We start from the raw sequence: 21979 nt of genomic DNA on the forward strand, positions 1-21979 counted from the left end.
AACCAATAGAAACACCTAAACCTACAAACTTTACCAGCAAGAAGGCTTCAGGCACACAGGAACACCAAGTTGCATGCCATCTGTGGAGAATTATTTCTGTTTCTTCATTGTCACTGGATTTAAATCCTGGAATCCCTTCCTCAAAAGCACTGTGGCAGTTTTTTTCATCTGAAGGACTGCAACATTTCAAGAAGGAAGTAGCTCATTACGACTGTAAAATGGTGTAACGTGAACAAAGTCACCAGAGAGACACTGAAGCTAATGGATACAGAAGTGTTTTATTCAATAAGATGAGACTCTCTCGGAGAAAGAGGCCTGTTTGACCTAATATTGCATTACATTTTATATGATAAAGGTCAAAGGGCAATTCTATAGTTAGAATGTATCTACAATGCTTCCTTTGAATTACATGTAATTTTCACACCTCCTTCTTTGCACCCACACTCCAGATACTCAAAATGAATTTTAATCAGCATTGTCTGGTTTTCAATTAACTGGTGTTCACAACTCCAGGAAGCTATTGTCCAGGGCTGCATTTTAAAGTTAGTTTACAATCCATGTGGAGGTCTAAAAATTGGTTGCTGAAATTAATATTTGCTATATGCCCTAACAGCCACCTTTCTCAAGAATTGTTATGTGTAGGTAGTAAATTCTCAACTAGCCAGTAATGACCAGACTCTGAAACATGAATGAAAAAGAAAACTCCAACAAGGCAATCAAACTAAAAAAAAAGAGTATAATTATGCTACGTTCTTTGACTGCAAATGTTTAACTCATAAAATTGTCCTCAGAGAAATCTTAGTAAGCAGGCTGATCTATTGTGCAATATTTAGAAGAATACGGTGGGAAGAGCCAGAAATAAAATGAAAATAAAAGTAATGGATAAAAGTTGCATTCATAGTAACACATAATGAGGTTCTAAATGATATGCTGTTGTTCTGTTTCAGCTCACGATTCCCAAATTCCCTGTGGTTGTAAAGATGGGCCACGCTCATGCAGGCATGGGTAAGGTAAGTGGTATCAATGCAAAGGCAAGCTTAGGCACCGTCAATCTCACAAGAATATAGGAGTCAGAGTAAGTCGATAGAACCATCTAGTTTGTCCTGCCATTCAATATTAACATAACTCATCTGCACCAAGACTTAATTCCTCTTCTGTGCCTATTTCACACAGCCCTGAGTTCCCCAAACTTCCAAAGATTTATCCATCTCAACGACTTATCCATTTCCACTTTAAAGTGCACAAGCCTCCACAACCCTCTAGTGTTGAGGATTTTAGAGATTCTGTCAGAGGAAATTCATACAACCCTCAGTTTTGAACAACTGCTCCTTATCTTGCATGCCCCATTATTCAGGGCTCTTGTCTTGAATGCCTGTATTTGATATTTGGGAAGTCTCACTGTTTATCCTGTTATGTTCCATTAGAATAATTTCAATAAGAAAGGAATATATTTTCCAGTTTTTCCAAACTTTAAGCAGTACAGGTGTCATTTTTTGGATGGTTGTAACAGGACATTCCTCTCATCCCATGAATTAGTAGAGTGAATCTCTTCTGGTTTTGCCTATAATTTAATAAGAGAACCATAACTCTGCACAGTATTCAAGGTATGGCCTTACCAACATCTGTAAAATTGTAAACAGGAGCCAGTAAAGCACTTCATTTATAAACTAAACAGAAGTGCATGACTCACTTTAATCCTTGGGCTTCAGAGTAGAACATAGAACAGTAAACCACAGTACTGGCCCTTCAGCCCATTTAACCTACTTCAAGATTAATCTAAACCTTCCCTCCCACATAGCCCTCCATTTTCCTTTCATCCATGTGCCTATCTAAGAGTCTCTTAAATGTCCCTTATGCATCTGCCCCACCCCCATCCCTGGCAGAGCATTCCATGCACCTACCACACTCTTTGTAAAAAAAAACTGTCTCAGACATTCTCCCCCACCTTACTTTCATCCAAACACCAAGTTATATCCCTCATATTAGCCATTTCCATTCTGGGGAAAAAATATTTGGCTATCCTCTCAATCTATGCCTCATGCCATCTTGTACAGCTCCATCAAATCACCTCTCAACCTCCTCCTTTCCAAAAAGAAAAGCTGTAGTTCACTCAAACTATCAAAATAGGAGATGCTCTCTAATGCAGGCAGCATACTGGTACATCTCCTCCATCTCCAAACCTTCCACATCCTTCCTATAATAGGTGACTCAAGCTGAACACGATACCCCAAGTGTAGTCTAACTAGAGTTTTATAGAGCTGCAACTATTACCTCACGAATGTCGTGGATCACCGGAGTTCTCTGTACCGTAGAACCACAGATACTTGTGTAACACCCTGGTTCACAATTTTACTGCATTGCTGTAGGTATTCCATTTTAGCAGTTCTGTAAGAGCAGTCTGTTCTACTTTCAGCCTGTCTGGGTTACCGTTGAAAATAAGGGATGCTTAGGGACGTGTGTCATCCAGTTAGGATGGTGGAACTGGGGGAAGGTTCCAGAGAACACTGGGGAGAGGGGGGGAGGTTGGTCTTTGTCTAGCGGGAGATGAAGAGGGAAGATGCTGGAGAGAACCGGTCGTGGGATTCGATCCGGTGGGAAAACGCGATTTGATGGAGTCACTGTGGGAGGTTTACCAAGGATCGGTGATTTGAACTTCAATCTGTGCACATTTTACTGCCTAATTATAATGGGCCCTTTTTGTTTTTCTTTTAGTTACTCACTCTTTGGTTAAGTTAACATTCACAAATATACTTTAATATTGTATGAAGTGTGTGATCTGTTATTTCATGCCAATGGGCAACTGCATGGCAGTAAAACACACAGCTTTGGGTGGGCACGACGTCCCAACCCCATGGATTGGGCGGGACCAAAATCATATACTCCCTAGACGTACAAAGCCCGAGGAAGGTGGGTTCTCGCCGCGGAATCCAGTGGCTGTTAGTGAGGGGTTATTGAGCCACATTTCCAGAAACGCCCAGTAAAAGAGAGTTCATAAGTATACTTAAGACTGCTGTGTTGAGACACTATAGAAATCAAGGGTTAAGGGCATAGTAGCTCAATTGATGTAAGTTCAACCATGATCTCATTCATGGAGACCATAGCCTGCTCCTGGCTATATTTGTATCAAAAATTGACAGAATGTTAAAGATGGAAGATGGAGAAGATGAGGCTAAGATAGAAAATGAGAATACTCCATTAATACAGAATGGCACAAATAAGTTATATCATCTATAATATTCAAATAGTAAGAGTTAAGTATGTTACATGTTTTAAATAAATGAAAAGGGATGGAAGATAAATGTTTCCCTTAAACTTCAGGAGTGTACACTTTCATCAAGAGACAGAGATCGGACAAGGTATGAAGTACAAAGTTGGCACATCTGTTTATAGACCTGTTATCCTGACCTTGGTGGTTGGAAAAATGTTGGAGATGATTGTTAAATATGTGACTTTGGGGTACTTGGAGGCATATGGTAAAACAGGCCAAAGTCAGCATGGTTTCCTTCAGAGCAATCTTGTCTGACAAATTTGCTGGAATTCTTTGAAGAAATAACGAGCAGGATCGACAAAGGAGAATTCATGAAAGTTGTGTGCTTAGCTGCTCAGAAGCACTCTGACAAGGCGCCACACATGAGGCTACTTAGCAAGATAAGAGTCCGTGGTATTACAGGAAAAATACTAGCATGGATAGAGCATTAGCTGATCGGCAGGAGGCAGAGTGGGAATAAAGGGAGTCTTCTCTGGTTGGCTGCCAGAGATGAGTGGCATTCCGCAGTTTAGGGATTTCTTCTTTTCACTTTGTATGTCAATTATATGATTTGGATGACAGAACTGATGGCTTTGGGGCCAACTTTGTGGATGATATGTAGATAGATGATGTTGTGGAAGCAGGAAGTCTGCAGAAGGATGTAGATAGATTAGGAGACTGGACAAAGAAGTGGCAGGTGGAATACAGTGTAGGGAAGTGTATGGTCATGCACTTTGGAAGAATGAATAAAGATGGAGACTATTTTCTAAATGGGGGCAGTATTCAAAAATCAGAGGTGCAGAGATAACTGGGAGCCCTTGTACAGAATTCCCTAAAGGTGAACTTGCTGGTTGAGTTGGTGGTGAGGAGTGTAAATGCAGGGTTAGCATTCATTTCAAGAGGACTTGAATATAAAAGCAAGGATGTAATGGTGAGACTTTATAATGCATTGGTCATACTGCACTTGGAGTATCATGAGCAGTTTTGGGCCCCTTATCTAAGAACAGATAAGCTAGCATCTGGGAGGATCCGGAGAACGTTCACAAGAATGATTTTGGGAATAAAAGGGTTAATGTATGAGGAGTGTTTGATGGCTCTGGGCCTGTACCTGCTGGAGTTTATAAGAACGAGGTGGGATCTCATTGAACCTATTGAGTATTTAAAGGACTGGATAGAGTGAATGTGGAGAGGATGCTTCTGATAGTGGGGGAGTCCAGAACCAGAGGGCACAGCCTCTGAATCTAGAGATGTCCATTTACAACAGAGATTAGGAAGGACATCTTTACTGGAGGGTGGTGAATGCGTGGAATTCATTGCCACAGATGGTTGTGGAGGTCAAGTCATTAGATATATTAAAACAGAGGTGATAGATTACATGGAAAAGAGTAAACAGTCGATGCTTCAGGCTGAGACGCTTCATTAGAATGGGAAAGACCGAGGAGAAATCAGAGTAAGAAGGTGGTGGGAGGGGAGGAAGAAGTACAAAATGGAAAGTGATAGGTGAGACTGGGAGAAGGGGAGGGGGTGAAGTAAAGAGCTGGGAATTTGATTGATGAAAGAGGTAAAGGGCTGGAGAAGAGGGAATCTGTGAGGAGAGGGTAGAAGACCATGGAAGAAAGGAAAGGAGGAGGAGCACCAGGGGAAGGTGATGGTCAGGCAAGGAGATAAGGTGAGAGAGGGAGGGAGGAAAACAGGAATAGGGAATGGTGAAGTGGTGGGGGGGGGGCAGCTGCGAGGTTAGAGAAATCGATGTTCATGCCATTAGGTTGGAGGCTACCCAGATGGAATATAAGGTGTTGCTCCTCCAACCTGAGTGTGGCTTCGACACGGTAGTAGAGGAGGCCATGGACTGACATGTTGGAATGGGAATGGGAAGTAGAATTGAAGTGTGTGGCTACCAGGAGGTTTCACTTGTTCTGACGGACAGAGTGTAAGTGGCACTGGGAGATTCTGATTTTTCTGGAGGCCCGAGTGTAGGTCCCCTTCCCACTGATCTCTCTGCTGATACTTATCCTTGCAAGTGGCTTTCAGCAGGGGTCGTTCCCTATGAATTCCCTTGTCCACTTGCCCCTCCCCACTGATTTCCCTCCTGGTTAACACTCATCCCTCCTGGTACTTCCCCTTGCAAGCAGAACAAGGGCCACACCTGCCCCTGCACCTTCTTCCTCACTACCATTCAAGGCCCCAAACAGTCCATCCAGGTGAGGCAACACTTCACCCATGAGTGGGGTCATCTACTGTATTCAGTGCTCCTGGTGTGGCCTCCTGTATATCAGTGAGACCTGATGGAGATTGGTAGACTGCTTTGCTGAGCACCTAAGCTCCGTCTGCCGGAAGAAGTGTGATCTTACCTGGTTCCCACTCATTTCAATCCTACTTCCATTCCCATTCGGACATGTCAGTCCATAGCCTCCTCTACTGCCACAATGAGACCGCCCTCAGACTGGAGGAGCTATTCTGTCTCGGTAGCTTCCAACATTGACTTCTGCAATTTCCAGTGATTTTTTCTCCTGTCCCTTCCCTCTTTATTTCTGCAGACTGGCCTCATACCTGTTCTTCTCATCTATATATCCCCTCTTCCTTACCTTTCTCCCATAGTCCACTCTCCTCTCCTTCTTCTCCAGCCCCTTACCTTTTACACTTATCATCTCCGAGATTCTTGCCACATCCCCCTTCCCCCACACATCCCACACATCTGGCTTCACCTATTAGCTTCTAGCTTGTCCTCCCTCCCCCCGCCCAGCTTCTTATCCTGGCACCTTCCCCCTTCCTTTCCAGTCTTGAAGGAGGGTCTCAGCCCGAAACATCCAGAGCTTATTAATTTTCATCGATACTAACTGGCCCGCTGAGTTTCTCCAGTATTGCTCTGGATTTCCACCATCAGCAGAATCTCTTGTGTTTATTCTAAAGCAAAACACAACACATCCTCAAATTTAACGTAAAGGTTGTACCCCTTCACTGAGAGGAACTGTGCAGTTTAAAAGTGTGTATTAAAGTCCTGGTCTTACGCCAGTTATTAATTTCCAAAGCAGCAACTTTCAGGCATTGCCATTGTTCTTATGTTCTCAGTGAACCAGAGCAAAATCTACTGTGGATAGCAAATGAGTCCATGAATTATTGCCCAGACTAGGGGTGTGGAGATCTCTTGTCATTGGATGAACTGAATCTTCCCCGTGATTCCACCTGGTCATCTGTGAAACAAATCATAATTCTGTAAAAACTCAACTCATGCTGACTGAACTAAAAATCCAGTGAAAGAACTTGCCCAGTGGATACCTGTTTGGTAGTAGCATATCTCACACCTTCACTTCATGGGGTATGGGGGAAGGTATCAACTTATTGGAGGCTGGCAACTACTTTCCCTTTATTTTCTTTAACACAATATGTATTATCACACCATTCCATCAAAAAACCTAATACAATAGGTGGACAAGTTATATTTTAGTGTGTTAAGTAACCCCGTAACCAGGTAACTTACCAGCGAAGATAGCGGGATCAGCTGAGTCGGATGCTACTATTTTCAAACGTTTTATTCAAAAAGGGCACAAACGTATGGTTAATACAAAACATTCAGATCATATACATCGTCAAAACTCAATCTAAAACACCGGTGTAATAATAATCAATCAGAAATAAGCTCTATAGTTGTCTAGGGGTAATACTGAGTCCAATTGAAATATAAAGAGTCACTCAGAAGTTTGCAGGCTTTTCCCTTTTGGGAACCGCTGGGGTTTTCACGTTGTAGAGAGAGAGAGATGATTTAGAAAGGATAAACACTTGCCCGTTGTCTTTGCAGAGCAAATCCTTGGAATCAGGGGAGCAGGCTTCCCTGTTGTTAGTTAAAAGCAGTCTTTCGTTGGTTCTAGCCACAGATTCAAAATTTGGAATCTAACGCACGTGGCTTCCTTCAAAATGGCTTCCCGCTCCCACGGGAATCGGTATCGTGCTTCCTTGGTGTCTCCTTGGTGCGTCTGAGAGTTCCCCCCCCCCCCCAGACCCTCCTTTATACTTCTTCACGGGATCGCAGGTGTCAATCAGGTTGCAGGTAATGCGATCTCTCTCTCAACCAGCCCACTTTGCCCGAGGGCTTTTCACGTGGTCTCCATGAGACAATAGTCAATGTCGCCTTTATTCTGCTTCTCGGGAGAACGTGGTCTTCCGCACGTCTCTCTCTCTCTCTCTCTCCCATTTTCCTGTGTCTATTCAGCACGTCTCTTTCTCTCTTGGGTCAGTTGACCCCCCCTTGACTAGGGCTCTTGCAATTCTCACAAAGGAGGGGGCCGAGGGCATAACACCTCCCCCCATAGCAGGTTTTTAACCAGCGGTTAAAAACAGGTTGGTACAGGACTTTTTTTTTGTATCTACATACTACACAAGCTTTTCTCTTCACAGAGTACTACCGTTATACATTCAAGTCAGTATCTAAACAGGTAACAAGTACAGTGCCCCTTTTCTTTAATACTTTAACCTCACGTGCCATACTAAAGTCTGGTAGCATCAAACTTCAGCTTAATAACCACCTTATTTATTTATTTTCTTCAGCAACATAACTAAAGAGTTGTGATCTTAGCTTACGTGTGTACTACAAAAGTTCATGCAAAATACTAATTTTTATGTTACTTTCAAACTTAACAGTCAAGCTTCCATGGGTGTTGTCTTTATTATTCACATCTTTGTCAAAATCCCTTAAAACCGGCTTCTGCTGTTTAAAAATGGCGTCCCCATTAACCCTCGCCTCTTTTCCGGTTAATTCCCTCATGGTGATCTTGGGCACCCTGGCGAAATAGGCTTTCGCCCGCTCCTTTCATAGGAGTTATTTTATCAACGTGTTCCAAACTTAGACCATCTTCCGAATTTCCACCCAATTCTTTAATTTTATGCAATTTGTTATTTTTCTCTTCAGGACCCGTCATGCTATTAGTTTCCAATTTAAGATCTGCAAGTGAACCCGCTTTGTTCAGACAGCATGTCAAGTGCTGCCTGTTCACACCACACCCTTGCATAACAATAGCGTGTGGGGCCCCTTTACCTTCCAACTCAACCTGTAATTGATTCACAGGCTTTGTGGTACCAAGCCATTGTCTCTGTAGCCTGGTTGCTGCTTCTGATATCAGTCCAGCCTTTAAATTTTCTTCAGTCAATTTGGGAACTACACATTTCCCTTTTCCTTCAATAATAATATTCACCTCACCAATTTGTAACCCACTTTCGAGCACAACCACCTGGGAACTCTCACTTCCCAAGGTTAACCCTTTTTTTCCCGAACCAAGTCTATCTGCTCCAAAAGGACGGCCGTCTCGTCCAGCTGAGTCAAATACCTCCACTTTTTCCTGAGCTCCGTGACTAGGTTCAGCACCACGTGCATCCCCATCTTGGACACACTCAAGCGGGACATTGGCCTCTTCCAGGCTTTCAACACCCGTACCCTTTTCAAATTCTAACGTCCCCCGATCCTTCCAGCTACTCTCTAGGCAGCCCCCCGTTGGGGAAGGCGCAACCCTGCGAGCTGAAACAACCTCCTCGGCCATTTCAGCTGACTTCTCCACAGCAAGGATACCCTTCTTCTCTAAGACTGCCCTCATTTCACTCTCGGGACGATCGAGAACACCTTTAGAACTCTCAACTTCTCCAAACAATTCTGCCAAACCAGACAGATCAACCACGTCTAACTCTGGACGTTTTAACAGCTTTATCCGTTTCTCATCTTTATTTCCTACCTCTAGGACCTTTCTCTTCACTAAGGGGGGGGGGGCTATCTCCTTACCCCCTTTCACTTTACTCCTTTCTGTTTTACCACCCTCTGAACCCTCGTGGTATAGGGTCGGTAAAAACGTCTTGGCCAATTCACTACTGGCCCGATTTAAACTGCTCTGGTTCTCAGCTGCTTTTCTCGACAGGCTGCAAGTGTCCGCGCATGCGGGATAGCTCTGGGACTCTAGGGGCGGGGAGACCGTACTCGCCGGTCGGTGGGTCGGCATCATGGCTGCCCAAATCCTACCTCTGGCTAAATCGTCCCCCTCCCCTCTCTCTCCCCCTTGAGCTTTTCGCTCTTGCCTTCGCCTGTCCAGCTCCAATTCATGGCTCCTTTGTTTCTCTTTCCCTTCTGCTTCTGCTTCTACATCTAGCTGCTTTAGCTGGAGCTCATGACCCCGTTTCATCTCTAATTCCTTTAGTTTGAACACATGCTCTCTTTCCGCAGCCTTTTCAGCTGCTTCTACTTCTAGCTGCTTTACTTTAAGCTCATAGTCCAACCTTGCTTTCTCCAACTCTGCCTGATCTGTCCCACTTGCTAATCTCTTTTCGGGAATATTTTCCAAATCCTCAGCTGCAAACACCTTCTTCCCAACGTAATGCTGTTGTATGACCCTTCGCACTTCCTGCTTTTTCATTGCTGGCTTCACCGCTGTGAGGTCTAAAGCCTGCGCCAAACTTACTAAGTCTGATTTTGTAGCTTTCCCTAGCGCCCCTACCGTCGGGTTTCCCATAAATTCCTCCACATCCATCTTTGCTGGTTTCCCGTCTGGCTACCTGCGTAACCAGATTTAAGTTTGGACTTACAGCCCGATTCACTGACCCTCCCGTTTGGTTTCAAATCCGGGACGAGAACCCCACTTGTTACGTAACCCCGTAACCAGGTAACTTACCAGCAAAGATAGCGGGATTAGCTGAGTCGGATGCTACTATTTTCAAACGTTTTATTCAAAAAGGGCACAAACGTATGGTTAATACAAAACATTCAGATCATATACATCGTCAAAACTCAATCTAAAACACCGGTGTAATAATAATCAATCAGAAATAAGCTCTATAGTTGTCTAGGGGTAATACTGAGTCCAATTGAAATATAAAGAGTCACTCAGAAGTTTGCAGGCTTTTCCCTTTTGGGAACCGCTGGGGTTTTCACGTTGTAGAGAGAGAGAGATGATTTAGAAAGGATAAACACTTGCCCGTTGTCTTTGCAGAGCAAATCCTTGGAATCAGGGGAGCAGGCTTCCCCGTTGTTAGTTAAAAGCAGTCTTTCGTTGGTTCTAGCCACAGATTCAAAATTTGGAATCTAACGCACGTGGCTTCCTTCAAAATGGCTTCCCGCTCCCACGGGAATCGGTATCGTGCTTCCTTGGTGTCTCCTTGGTGCGTCTGAGAGTTCCCCCCCCTCAGACCCTCCTTTATACTTCTTCACGGGATCACAGGTGTCAATCAGGTTGCAGGTAATGCGATCTCTCTCTCAACCAGCCCACTTTGCCCGAGGGCTTTTCACGTGGTCTCCATGAGACAATAGTCAATGTCGCCTTTATTCTGCTTCTTGGGAAAACGTGGTCTTCTGCACGTCCCCCTCTCTCTCTCCCATTTTCCTGTGTCTATTCAGCACGTCTCTTTCTCTCTTGGGTCAGTTGACCCCCCCTTGACTAGGGCTCTTGCGATTCTCACAAAGGAGGGGGCCGAGGACATAAAAAGTGCTGCCCAGCAATTAAGCATTAATTTCCAGTACAACAATATATGTATTGATTCTACATCAACAAAGGAAAATTATATTGTTTGCTTCTATATATGGCAACGTCAAAATGAATAGATAACGTCAACTGTTGTTAAAATATTGTGGCAAGATTAGTATGATAACGCAGATAACAGGTTAGTGGGTGCACACCTACTTCATCTGTTACACTGAAGTAATTTGGCAGTTTTGACTTTGTCTTAATCCAAAATGGAAAAGACCCACTGAATTTTAGTTTATGTCGTTCCTTTGCAGCAATATAAAGAGAAAGGAAGTTGAAAGTGAGGAAGAAATACATTTTTTTGTCAACTGTGCTGTGATGTCTGTAAATATCTGAGCAGAATGGTGAGGAAAAGTCACCATGGAAAGCCTTGTTTCCTTTGTCCCAAAGCTTGCTTTTCCATTTTTAATAACAGTTCAGGTTCTGTAACTTGAGGCATTTGGATTGTTTGAGTATGTGGTTCTGACTGAGTTCACAATGGAACCATAATAAGGTCATAAGACTAGAAGACATAGGAGCAGAATTAAGTTGTTTGGCTCATCGAGTCTGCTCTGCCATTCCATTTTGGCTGATTTATTATCCCTCTCAATCCCATTCAATCCTGTTCTCCTTTCCCCTCTCCTCCCTATAACCTTCGATGCCCTTACTGTGGAGGATAAATGTGACGCTGAGGGATTGGAGCAGGGGGCAGGGGTTCAGATTTCTGGATCATTTGGACCTCTTTTGGGACAGGCATGACCTGTACAAAAAGGATGGGTTGCACTTGAATCTGAGGGTGACCAATATCCTGGCAGGGAGGTTTGCTAAGGCTGCTGGGGAGAGTTTAAACTAGAATTGTTGGGGGGTGGAAACCGAGCTGAAGAGACGGAGGAAGGGGCGGTTCGCTCATGAACAGAGAAGGGTTGTAGGCAGTATGAGAGGGAGGATAGGCAGGTGATAGAGAAGGGGTACACTCAGACCGATGGTTTTAACACAAGAAACATCATGAACAAAGTGGATGAGCTTAAAGCATGGATCAGTACTTGGAGCTATGATGTTGTGGCCATTACAGAGACTTGGATGGCTCAGGGGCAGGAATGGTTACTTAGAGTGCCAGGCTTTAGATGTTTCAGAAAGGACAGGGAGGGAGGCAAAAGAGGTGGGGCGTGGCACTGTTGATTAGAGATAGTGTCACAGCTGTAGAAAAGGAGTAAGTCATGGAGGGATTGTCTCCTGAGTCTCTGTGGGTGAAAGTTAGAAACTGGAAGGGGTCAATAACTCTACTGGGTGTTTTTTATAAACCTCCTAATAGTAACAGGGACATCAAGGAGCAGGTAGGGAGACAAATTCTGGAAAGATGTAATAATAACAGGGTCGTCATGATGGGAGATTTTAAAATCCCCAGTATTGATTGGCATCTTCCTATAACAAGGGGTTTAGATGGGGTGGAATTTGTTAGGTGTGTTTAAAATGGTTTCCTGACACAATGTGTAGATAAGCTTACAAGGGGAGAGGTTGTACTGGATCTGGTATTGGGAAATGGACCTGGTCAGGTGTCAGGTCTCTCAGTAGGAGAATATTTTGGAGATAGTAATCACAATTCTATCTCCTTTACCATAGCATTGGAGAGGGATAGGAACAAACAAGTTAGGAAAGAGTTTAATTGGAGTAAAGGGAAATATGAAACTATCAGGCAGGAACTTGGAAGCATAAATTGGGAACAGATATTCTCAGGGAAATGTACAGCAGAAATGTGGCAGATGTTCAGGGGATATTTGCATGGCCTTCTGCATAGGTACGTTCCAATTAGGGAAAAGATGGTAGGGTACAGGAAAGCGCGGTGTACAAAGGCTGTTGAAAATCTAGTCAGATGCTGTAAAAGTAAGGATGTAATAGTGAGACTTTATAATGCATTGGTCATACTGCACTTGGAGTATCATGAGCAGTTTTGGGCCCCTTATCTAAGAACAGATAAGCTAGCATTCGGGAGGATCCAAAGGACGCTCACAAGAATGATTTTGGGAATAAAAGGGTTAATGTATGAGGAGTGTTTGATGGCTCTGGGCCTGTACCTGCTGGAGTTTATAAGAACGAGGTGGGATCTCATTGAATCTATTGAGTATTTAAAGGACTGGATAGAGTGAATGTGGAGAGGATGCTTCTGATAGTGGGGGAGTCTAGAACCAGAGGGCACAGCCTCTGAATCTAGAGATGTCCATTTACAACAGAGATTAGGAAGGACATCTTTACTGGAGGGTGGTGAATGCGCGGAATTCATTGCCACAGATGGTTGTGGAGGTCAAGTCATTAGATATATTAAAACAGAGGTGATAGATTACATGGAAAAGAGTAAACAGTCGATGCTTCAGGCTGAGACCCTTCATTAGAATGGGAAAGAACGAGGAGAAATCAGAGTAAGAAGGTGGTGGGAGGGGAGGAAGAAGTACAAAATGGAAAGTGATAGGTGAGACTGGGAGAAGGGGAGGGGGTGAAGTAAAGAGCTGGGAATTTGATTGATGAAAGAGGTAAAGGGCTGGAGAAGAGGGAATCTGTGAGGAGAGGGTAGAAGACCATGGAAGAAAGGAAAGGAGGAGGAGCACCAGGGGAAGGTGATGGTCAGGTAAGGAGATAAGGTGAGAGAGGGAGGGAGGAAAACAGGAATAGGGAATGGTGAAGTGGTGGGGGGGGGCAGCTGCGAGGTTAGAGAAATCGATGTTCATGCCATCAGTTTGGAGGCTACCCAGATGGAATATAAGGTGTTGCTCCTCCAACCTGAGTGTGGCTTCGACACGGTAGTAGAGGAGGCCATGGACTGACATGTTGGAATGGGAATGGGAAGTAGAATTGAAGTGTGTGGCTACCAGGAGGTTTCACTTGTTCTGATGGACAGAGTGTAAGTGGCACTGGGAGATTCTGATTTTTCTGGAGGCCCGAGTGTAGGTCCCCTTCCCACTGATCTCTCTGCTGATACTTATCCTTGCAAGTGGCTTTCAGCAGGGGTCGTTCCCTATGAATTCCCTTGTCCACTTGCCCCTCCCCACTGATTTCCCTCCTGGTTAACACTCATCCCTCCTGGTACTTCCCCTTGCAAGCAGAACAAGGGCCACACCTGCCCCTGCACCTTCTTCCTCACTACCATTCAAGGCCCCAAACAGTCCATCCAGGTGAGGCAACACTTCACCCATCAGTGGGGTCATCTACTGTATTCAGTGCTCCTGGTGTGGCCTCCTGTATATCAGTGAGACCTGATGGAGATTGGTAGACTGCTTTGCTGAGCACCTAAGCTCCGTCTGCCGGAAGAAGTGCGATCTTACCTGGTTCCCACTCATTTCAATCCTACTTCCATTCCCATTCTGACATGTCAGTCCATAGCCTCCTCTACTGCCACAATGAGACCGCCCTCAGACTGGAGGAGCTATTCTGTCTCGGTAGCTTCCAACATTGACTTCTGCAACTTCCAGTGATTTTTTCTCTTGTCCCTTCCCTCTTTATTTCTGCAGTCTGGCCTCATACCTGTTCTTCTCACCTATATATCCCCTCTTCCTTACCTTTCTCCCATAGTCCACTCTCCTCTCCTTCTTCTCCAGCCCCTTACCTTTTACACTTATCATCTCCGAGATTCTTGCCACATCCCCCTTCCCCCACACATCCGGCTTCACCTCTATTAGCTTCTAGCTTGTCCTCCCTCCCCCCGCCCAGCTTCTTATCCTGGCACCTTCCCCCTTCCTTTCCAGTCTTGAAGGAGGGTCTCAGCCCGAAACATCCAGAGCTTATTAATTTTCATCGATACTAACTGGCCCGCTGAGTTCCTCCAGTATTGCTCTGGATTTCCACCATCAGCAGAATCTCCTGTGTTTATTCTAAAGCAAAACACAACACATCCTCAAATTTAACGTAAAGGTTGTACCCCTTCACTGAGAGGAACTGTGCAGTTTAAAAGTGTGTATTAAAGTCCTGGTCTTACGGCAGTTATTAATTTCCAAAGCAGAAACTTTCAGGCATTGCCATTGTTCTTGTGTTCTCAGTGAACCAGAGCAAAATCTACTGTGGATAGCAAATGAGTCCATGAATTATTGCCCAGACTAGGGGTGTGGAGATCTCTTGTCATTGGATGAACTGAATCTTCCCCGTGATTCCACCTGGTCATCTGTGAAACAAATCATAATTCTGTAAAAACTCAACTCATGCTGATTGAACTAAAAATCCAGTGAAAGAACTTGCCCAGTGGTTACCTGCTTGTTAGAAGCATATCTCACACCTTCACTTCATGGGGTATGGGGGAAGGTATCAACTTATTGGAGGCTGGCAACTACTTTCCCTTTATTTTCTTTAACACAATATGTATTATCACACCATTCCATCAAAAAACCTAATACAATAGGTGGACAAGTTATATTTTAGTGCTGCCCAGCAATTAAGCATTAATTTCCAGTACAACCATATATGTATTGATTCTACATCAACAAAGGAAAATTAAATTGTTTGCTTCTATATATGGCAATGTCAAAATGAATAGATAACGTCAACTGTTGTTAAAACATTGTGGCAAGATTAGTATGATAACGCAGATAACAGGTTAGTGGGTGCACACCTACTTCATCTGTTACACTGAAGTAATTTGGCAGTTTTGACTTTGTCTTAATCCAAAATGGAAAAGACCCACTGAATTTTAGTTTATGTCGTTCCTTTGCAGCAATATAAAGAGAAAGGAAGTTGAAAGTGAGGAAGAAATACATTTTTTTGTCAACTGTGCTGTGATGTCTGTAAATATCTGAGCAGAATGGTGAGGAAAAGTCACCATGGAAAGCCTTGTTTCCTTTGTCCCAAAGCTTGCTTTTCCATTTTTAATAACAGTTCAGGTTCTGTAACTTGAGGCATTTGGATTGTTTGAGTATGTGGTTCTGACTGAGTTCACAATGGAACCATAATAAGGTCATAAGACTAGAAGACATAGGAGCAGAATTAAGTTGTTTGGCTCATCGAGTCTGCTCTGCCATTCCATTTTGGCTGATTTATTATCCCTCTCAATCCCATTCAATCCTGTTCTCCTTTCCCCTCTCCTCCCTATAACCTTCGATGCCCTTACTGTGGAGGATAAATGTGTCGCTGAGGGATTGGAGCAGGGGGCAGGGGTTCAGATTTCTGGATCATTTGGACCTCTTTTGGGACAGGCATGACCTGTACAAAAAGGATGGGTTGCACTTGAATCTGAGGGTGACCAATATCCTGGCAGGGAGGTTTGCTAAGGCTGCTGGGGAGAGTTTAAACTAGAATTGTTGGGGGGTGGAAACCGAGCTGAAGAGACGGAGGAAGGGGCGGTTCGCTCATGAACAGAGAAGGGTTGTAGGCAGTATGAGAGGGAGGATAGGCAGGTGATAGAGAAGGGGTACACTCAGACCGATGGTTTTAACACAAGAAACATCATGAACAAAGTGGATGAGCTTAAAGCATGGATCAGTACTTGGAGCTATGATGTTGTGGCCATTACAGAGACTTGGATGGCTCAGGGGCAGGAATGGTTACTTAGAGTGCCAGGCTTTAGATGTTTCAGAAAGGACAGGGAGGGAGGCAAAAGAGGTGGGGCGTGGCACTGTTGATTAGAGATAGTGTCACAGCTGTAGAAAAGGAGTAAGTCATGGAGGGATTGTCTCCTGAGTCTCTGTGGGTGAAAGTTAGAAACTGGAAGGGGTCAATAACTCTACTGGGTGTTTTTTATAAACCTCCTAATAGTAACAGGGACATCAAGGAGCAGGTAGGGAGACAAATTCTGGAAAGATGTAATAATAACAGGGTCGTCATGATGGGAGATTTTAAAATCCCCAGTATTGATTGGCATCTTCCTATAACAAGGGGTTTAGATGGGGTGGAATTTGTTAGGTGTGTTTAAAATGGTTTCCTGACACAATGTGTAGATAAGCTTACAAGGGGAGAGGTTGTACTGGATCTGGTATTGGGAAATGGACCTGGTCAGGTGTCAGGTCTCTCAGTAGGAGAATATTTTGGAGATAGTAATCACAATTCTATCTCCTTTACCATAGCATTGGAGAGGGATAGGAACAAACAAGTTAGGAAAGAGTTTAATTGGAGTAAAGGGAAATATGAAACTATCAGGCAGGAACTTGGAAGCATAAATTGGGAACAGATATTCTCAGGGAAATGTACAGCAGAAATGTGGCAGATGTTCAGGGGATATTTGCATGGCCTTCTGCATAGGTACGTTCCAATTAGGGAAAAGATGGTAGGGTACAGGAAAGCGCGGTGCACAAAGGCTGTTGAAAATCTAGTCAGATGCTGTAAAAGTAAGGATGTAATAGTGAGACTTTATAATGCATTGGTCATACTGCACTTGGAGTATCATGAGCAGTTTTGGGCCCCTTATCTAAGAACAGATAAGCTAGCATTCGGGAGGATCCAAAGGACGCTCACAAGAATGATTTTGGGAATAAAAGGGTTAATGTATGAGGAGTGTTTGATGGCTCTGGGCCTGTACCTGCTGGAGTTTATAAGAACGAGGTGGGATCTCATTGAACCTATTGAGTATTTAAAGGACTGGATAGAGTGAATGTGGAGAGGATGCTTCTGATAGTGGGGGAGTCTAGAACCAGAGGGCACAGCCTCTGAATCTAGAGATGTCCATTTACAACAGAGATTAGGAAGGACATCTTTACTGGAGGGTGGTGAATGCGTGGAATTCATTGCCACAGATGGTTGTGGAGGTCAAGTCATTAGATATATTAAAACAGAGGTGATAGATTACATGGAAAAGAGTAAACAGTCGATGCTTCAGGCTGAGACCCTTCATTAGAATGGGAAAGACCGAGGAGAAATCAGAGTAAGAAGGTGGTGGGAGGGGAGGAAGAAGTACAAAATGGAAAGTGATAGGTGAGACTGGGAGAAGGGGAGGGGGTGAAGTAAAGAGCTGGGAATTTGATTGATGAAAGAGGTAAAGGGCTGGAGAAGAGGGAATCTGTGAGGAGAGGGTAGAAGACCATGGAAGAAAGGAAAGGAGGAGGAGTACCAGGGGAAGGTGATGGTCAGGTAAGGAGATAAGGTGAGAGAGGGAGGGAGGAAAACAGGAATAGGGAATGGTGAAGTGGTGGGGGGGGGCAGCTGCGAGGTTAGAGAAATCGATGTTCATGCCATCAGTTTGGAGGCTACCCAGATGGAATATAAGGTGTTGCTCCTCCAACCTGAGTGTGGCTTCGACACGGTAGTAGAGGAGGCCATGGACTGACATGTTGGAATGGGAATGGGAAGTAGAATTGAAGTGTGTGGCTACCAGGAGGTTTCACTTGTTCTGATGGACAGAGTGTAAGTGGCACTGGGAGATTCTGATTTTTCTGGAGGCCCGAGTGTAGGTCCCCTTCCCACTGATCTCTCTGCTGATACTTATCCTTGCAAGTGGCTTTCAGCAGGGGTCGTTCCCTATGAATTCCCTTGTCCACTTGCCCCTCCCCACTGATTTCCCTCCTGGTTAACACTCATCCCTCCTGGTACTTCCCCTTGCAAGCAGAACAAGGGCCACACCTGCCCCTGCACCTTCTTCCTCACTACCATTCAAGGCCCCAAACAGTCCATCCAGGTGAGGCAACACTTCACCCATCAGTGGGGTCATCTACTGTATTCAGTGCTCCTGGTGTGGCCTCCTGTATATCAGTGAGACCTGATGGAGATTGGTAGACTGCTTTGCTGAGCACCTAAGCTCCGTCTGCCGGAAGAAGTGCGATCTTACCTGGTTCCCACTCATTTCAATCCTACTTCCATTCCCATTCTGACATGTCAGTCCATAGCCTCCTCTACTGCCACAATGAGACCGCCCTCAGACTGGAGGAGCTATTCTGTCTCGGTAGCTTCCAACATTGACTTCTGCAACTTCCAGTGATTTTTTCTCTTGTCCCTTCCCTCTTTATTTCTGCAGTCTGGCCTCATACCTGTTCTTCTCACCTATATATCCCCTCTTCCTTACCTTTCTCCCATAGTCCACTCTCCTCTCCTTCTTCTCCAGCCCCTTACCTTTTACACTTATCATCTCCGAGATTCTTGCCACATCCCCCTTCCCCCACACATCCGGCTTCACCTCTATTAGCTTCTAGCTTGTCCTCCCTCCCCCCGCCCAGCTTCTTATCCTGGCACCTTCCCCCTTCCTTTCCAGTCTTGAAGGAGGGTCTCAGCCCGAAACATCCAGAGCTTATTAATTTTCATCAATACTAACTGGCCCGCTGAGTTCCTCCAGTATTGCTCTGAATTTCCACCATCAGCAGAATCTCCTGTGTTTATTCTAAAGCAAAACACAACACATCCTCAAATTTAACGTAAAGGTTGTACCCCTTCACTGAGAGGAACTGTGCAGTTTAAAAGTGTGTATTAAAGTCCTGGTCTTACAGCAGTTATTAATTTCCAAAGCAGCAACTTTCAGGCATTGCCATTGTTCTTGTGTTCTCAGTGAACCAGAGCAAAATCTACTGTGGATAGCAAATGAGTCCATGAATTATTGCCCAGACTAGGGGTGTGGAGATCTCTTGTCATTGGATGAACTGAATCTTCCCCGTGATTCCACCTGGTCATCTGTGAAACAAATCATAATTCTGTAAAAACTCAACTCATGCTGACTGAACTAAAAATCCAGTGAAAGAACTTGCCCAGTGGTTACCTGCTTGTTAGAAGCATATCTCACACCTTCACTTCATGGGGTATGGGGGAAGGTATCAACTTATTGGAGGCTGGCAACTACTTTCCCTTTATTTTCTTTAACACAATATGTATTATCACACCATTCCATCAAAAAACCTAATACAATAGGTGGACAAGTTATATTTTAGTGCTGCCCAGCAATTAAGCATTAATTTCCAGTACAACCATATATGTATTGATTCTACATCAACAAAGGAAAATTAAATTGTTTGCTTCTATATATGGCAACGTCAAAATGAATAGATAACGTCAACTGTTGTTAAAACATTGTGGCAAGATTAGTATGATAACGCAGATAACAGGTTAGTGGGTGCACACCTACTTCATCTGTTACACTGAAGTAATTTGGCAGTTTTGACTTTGACTTAATCCAAAATGGAAAAGACCCACTGAATTTTAGTTTATGTCGTTCCTTTGCAGCAATATAAAGAGAAAGGAAGTTGAAAGTGAGGAAGAAATACATTTTTTTGTCAACTGTGCTGTGATGTCTGTAAATATCTGAGCAGAATGGTGAGGAAAAGTCACCATGGAAAGCCTTGTTTCCTTTGTCCCAAAGCTTGCTTTTCCATTTTTAATAACAGTTCAGGTTCTGTAACTTGAGGCATTTGGATTGTTTGAGTATGTGGTTCTGACTGAGTTCACAATGGAACCATAATAAGGTCATAAGACTAGAAGACATAGGAGCAGAATTAAGTTGTTTGGCTCATCGAGTCTGCTCTGCCATTCCATTTTGGCTGATTTATTATCCCTCTCAATCCCATTCAATCCTGTTCTCCTTTCCCCTCTCCTCCCTATAACCTTCGATGCCCTTACTGTGGAGGATAAATGTGTCGCTGAGGGATTGGAGCAGGGGGCAGGGGTTCAGATTTCTGCATCATTTGGACCTCTTTTGGGACAGGCATGACCTGTACAAAAAGGATGGGTTGCACTTGAATCTGAGGGTGACCAATATCCTGGCAGGGAGGTTTGCTAAGGCTGCTGGGGAGAGTTTAAACTAGAATTGTTGGGGGGTGGAAACCGAGCTGAAGAGACGGAGGAAGGGGCGGTTCGCTCATGAACAGAGAAGGGTTGTAGGCAGTATGAGAGGGAGGATAGGCAGGTGATAGAGAAGGGGTACACTCAGACCGATGGTTTTAACACAAGAAACATCATGAACAAAGTGGATGAGCTTAAAGCATGGATCAGTACTTGGAGCTATGATGTTGTGGCCATTACAGAGACTTGGATGGCTCAGGGGCAGGAATGGTTACTTAGAGTGCCAGGCTTTAGATGTTTCAGAAAGGACAGGGAGGGAGGCAAAAGAGGTGGGGCGTGGCACTGTTGATTAGAGATAGTGTCACAGCTGTAGAAAAGGAGTAAGTCATGGAGGGATTGTCTCCTGAGTCTCTGTGGGTGAAAGTTAGAAACTGGAAGGGGTCAATAACTCTACTGGGTGTTTTTTATAAACCTCCTAATAGTAACAGGGACATCAAGGAGCAGGTAGGGAGACAAATTCTGGAAAGATGTAATAATAACAGGGTCGTCATGATGGGAGATTTTAAAATCCCCAGTATTGATTGGCATCTTCCTATAACAAGGGGTTTAGATGGGGTGGAATTTGTTAGGTGTGTTTAAAATGGTTTCCTGACACAATGTGTAGATAAGCTTACAAGGGGAGAGGTTGTACTGGATCTGGTATTGGGAAATGGACCTGGTCAGGTGTCAGGTCTCTCAGTAGGAGAATATTTTGGAGATAGTAATCACAATTCTATCTCCTTTACCATAGCATTGGAGAGGGATAGGAACAAACAAGTTAGGAAAGAGTTTAATTGAGTAAAGGGAAATATGAAACAATCAGGTAGGAACTTGGAAGCATAAATTGCGAACAGATGTTCTCAGGGAAATGTACAGCAGAAATGTGGCAGATGTTCAGGGGATATTTGCATGGCCTTCTGCATAGGTACGTTCCAGTTAGACAGGGAAAAGATGGTAGGGTACAGGAAACTGCAGTGTAAAAAGATTGTTGAAAATCTAGTCAAGAATAAAAGAAAAGCTTACAAAAGGTTAAAAAAAACTAGGTAATGATAGAGATCTAGAAGATTATAAGGCTAGCAGGAAGAAGTTTAAGAATGAAATTAGGAGAGCCAGAAGGAGCCATGAGAAGGCCTTGGCGGGCTGGATTAAGGAAAACCCCAAGGCATTCTACAAGTATGTGAAGAGCAAGAGGATAAGACATGAGAGAATAGGACCAATCAAGTGTGACAGTGGAAAAGTGTGTATGGAACCAGAGGAGATAGCAGAAGTACTTAATGAATACTTTAGTATTCACTACGGAAAAGGATCTTGGTGATTGTAGGGATGATTTACAGTGGATTGAAAAGCTTGAGCATCTCGACATTAAGAAAGGGGATGTGCTGGAGCTTTTGGAAAGCATCAAGTTGGATAAGTCTCTGAGACTGGATGAGATGTACCCCAGGCTACTGTGGGAAGTGAGGTTGCAGAGCCTCTGGCAATGATCTTTGCATCATCAATGGGGATGGGAGAGGTTCCAGAGGATTGGAGGGTTGCAGATGTTGAACCCTTATTCAAG

The 21979-nt window shown here is 44.1% G+C and overlaps 1 protein-coding gene across 2 annotated transcripts in view; it reads left to right on the forward strand.

The window, feature by feature from the left end:
• LOC140734814 (synapsin-3-like) overlaps positions 1-21979 on the forward strand; it is a 315531-nt gene that overhangs the window by 260960 nt on the left and 32592 nt on the right. For both annotated transcript variants that reach the window (XM_073059372.1, XM_073059373.1), the window contains exon 7: positions 948-1010. In XM_073059372.1, the coding sequence (XP_072915473.1) occupies positions 948-1010 (63 nt within the window). The remainder of the gene's footprint in view (positions 1-947; positions 1011-21979) is intronic.

The sequence above is a fragment of the Hemitrygon akajei genome, chromosome 10 (genome assembly GCF_048418815.1).
Source record: "Hemitrygon akajei chromosome 10, sHemAka1.3, whole genome shotgun sequence".
Lineage (NCBI taxonomy): Eukaryota > Metazoa > Chordata > Chondrichthyes > Myliobatiformes > Dasyatidae > Hemitrygon > Hemitrygon akajei.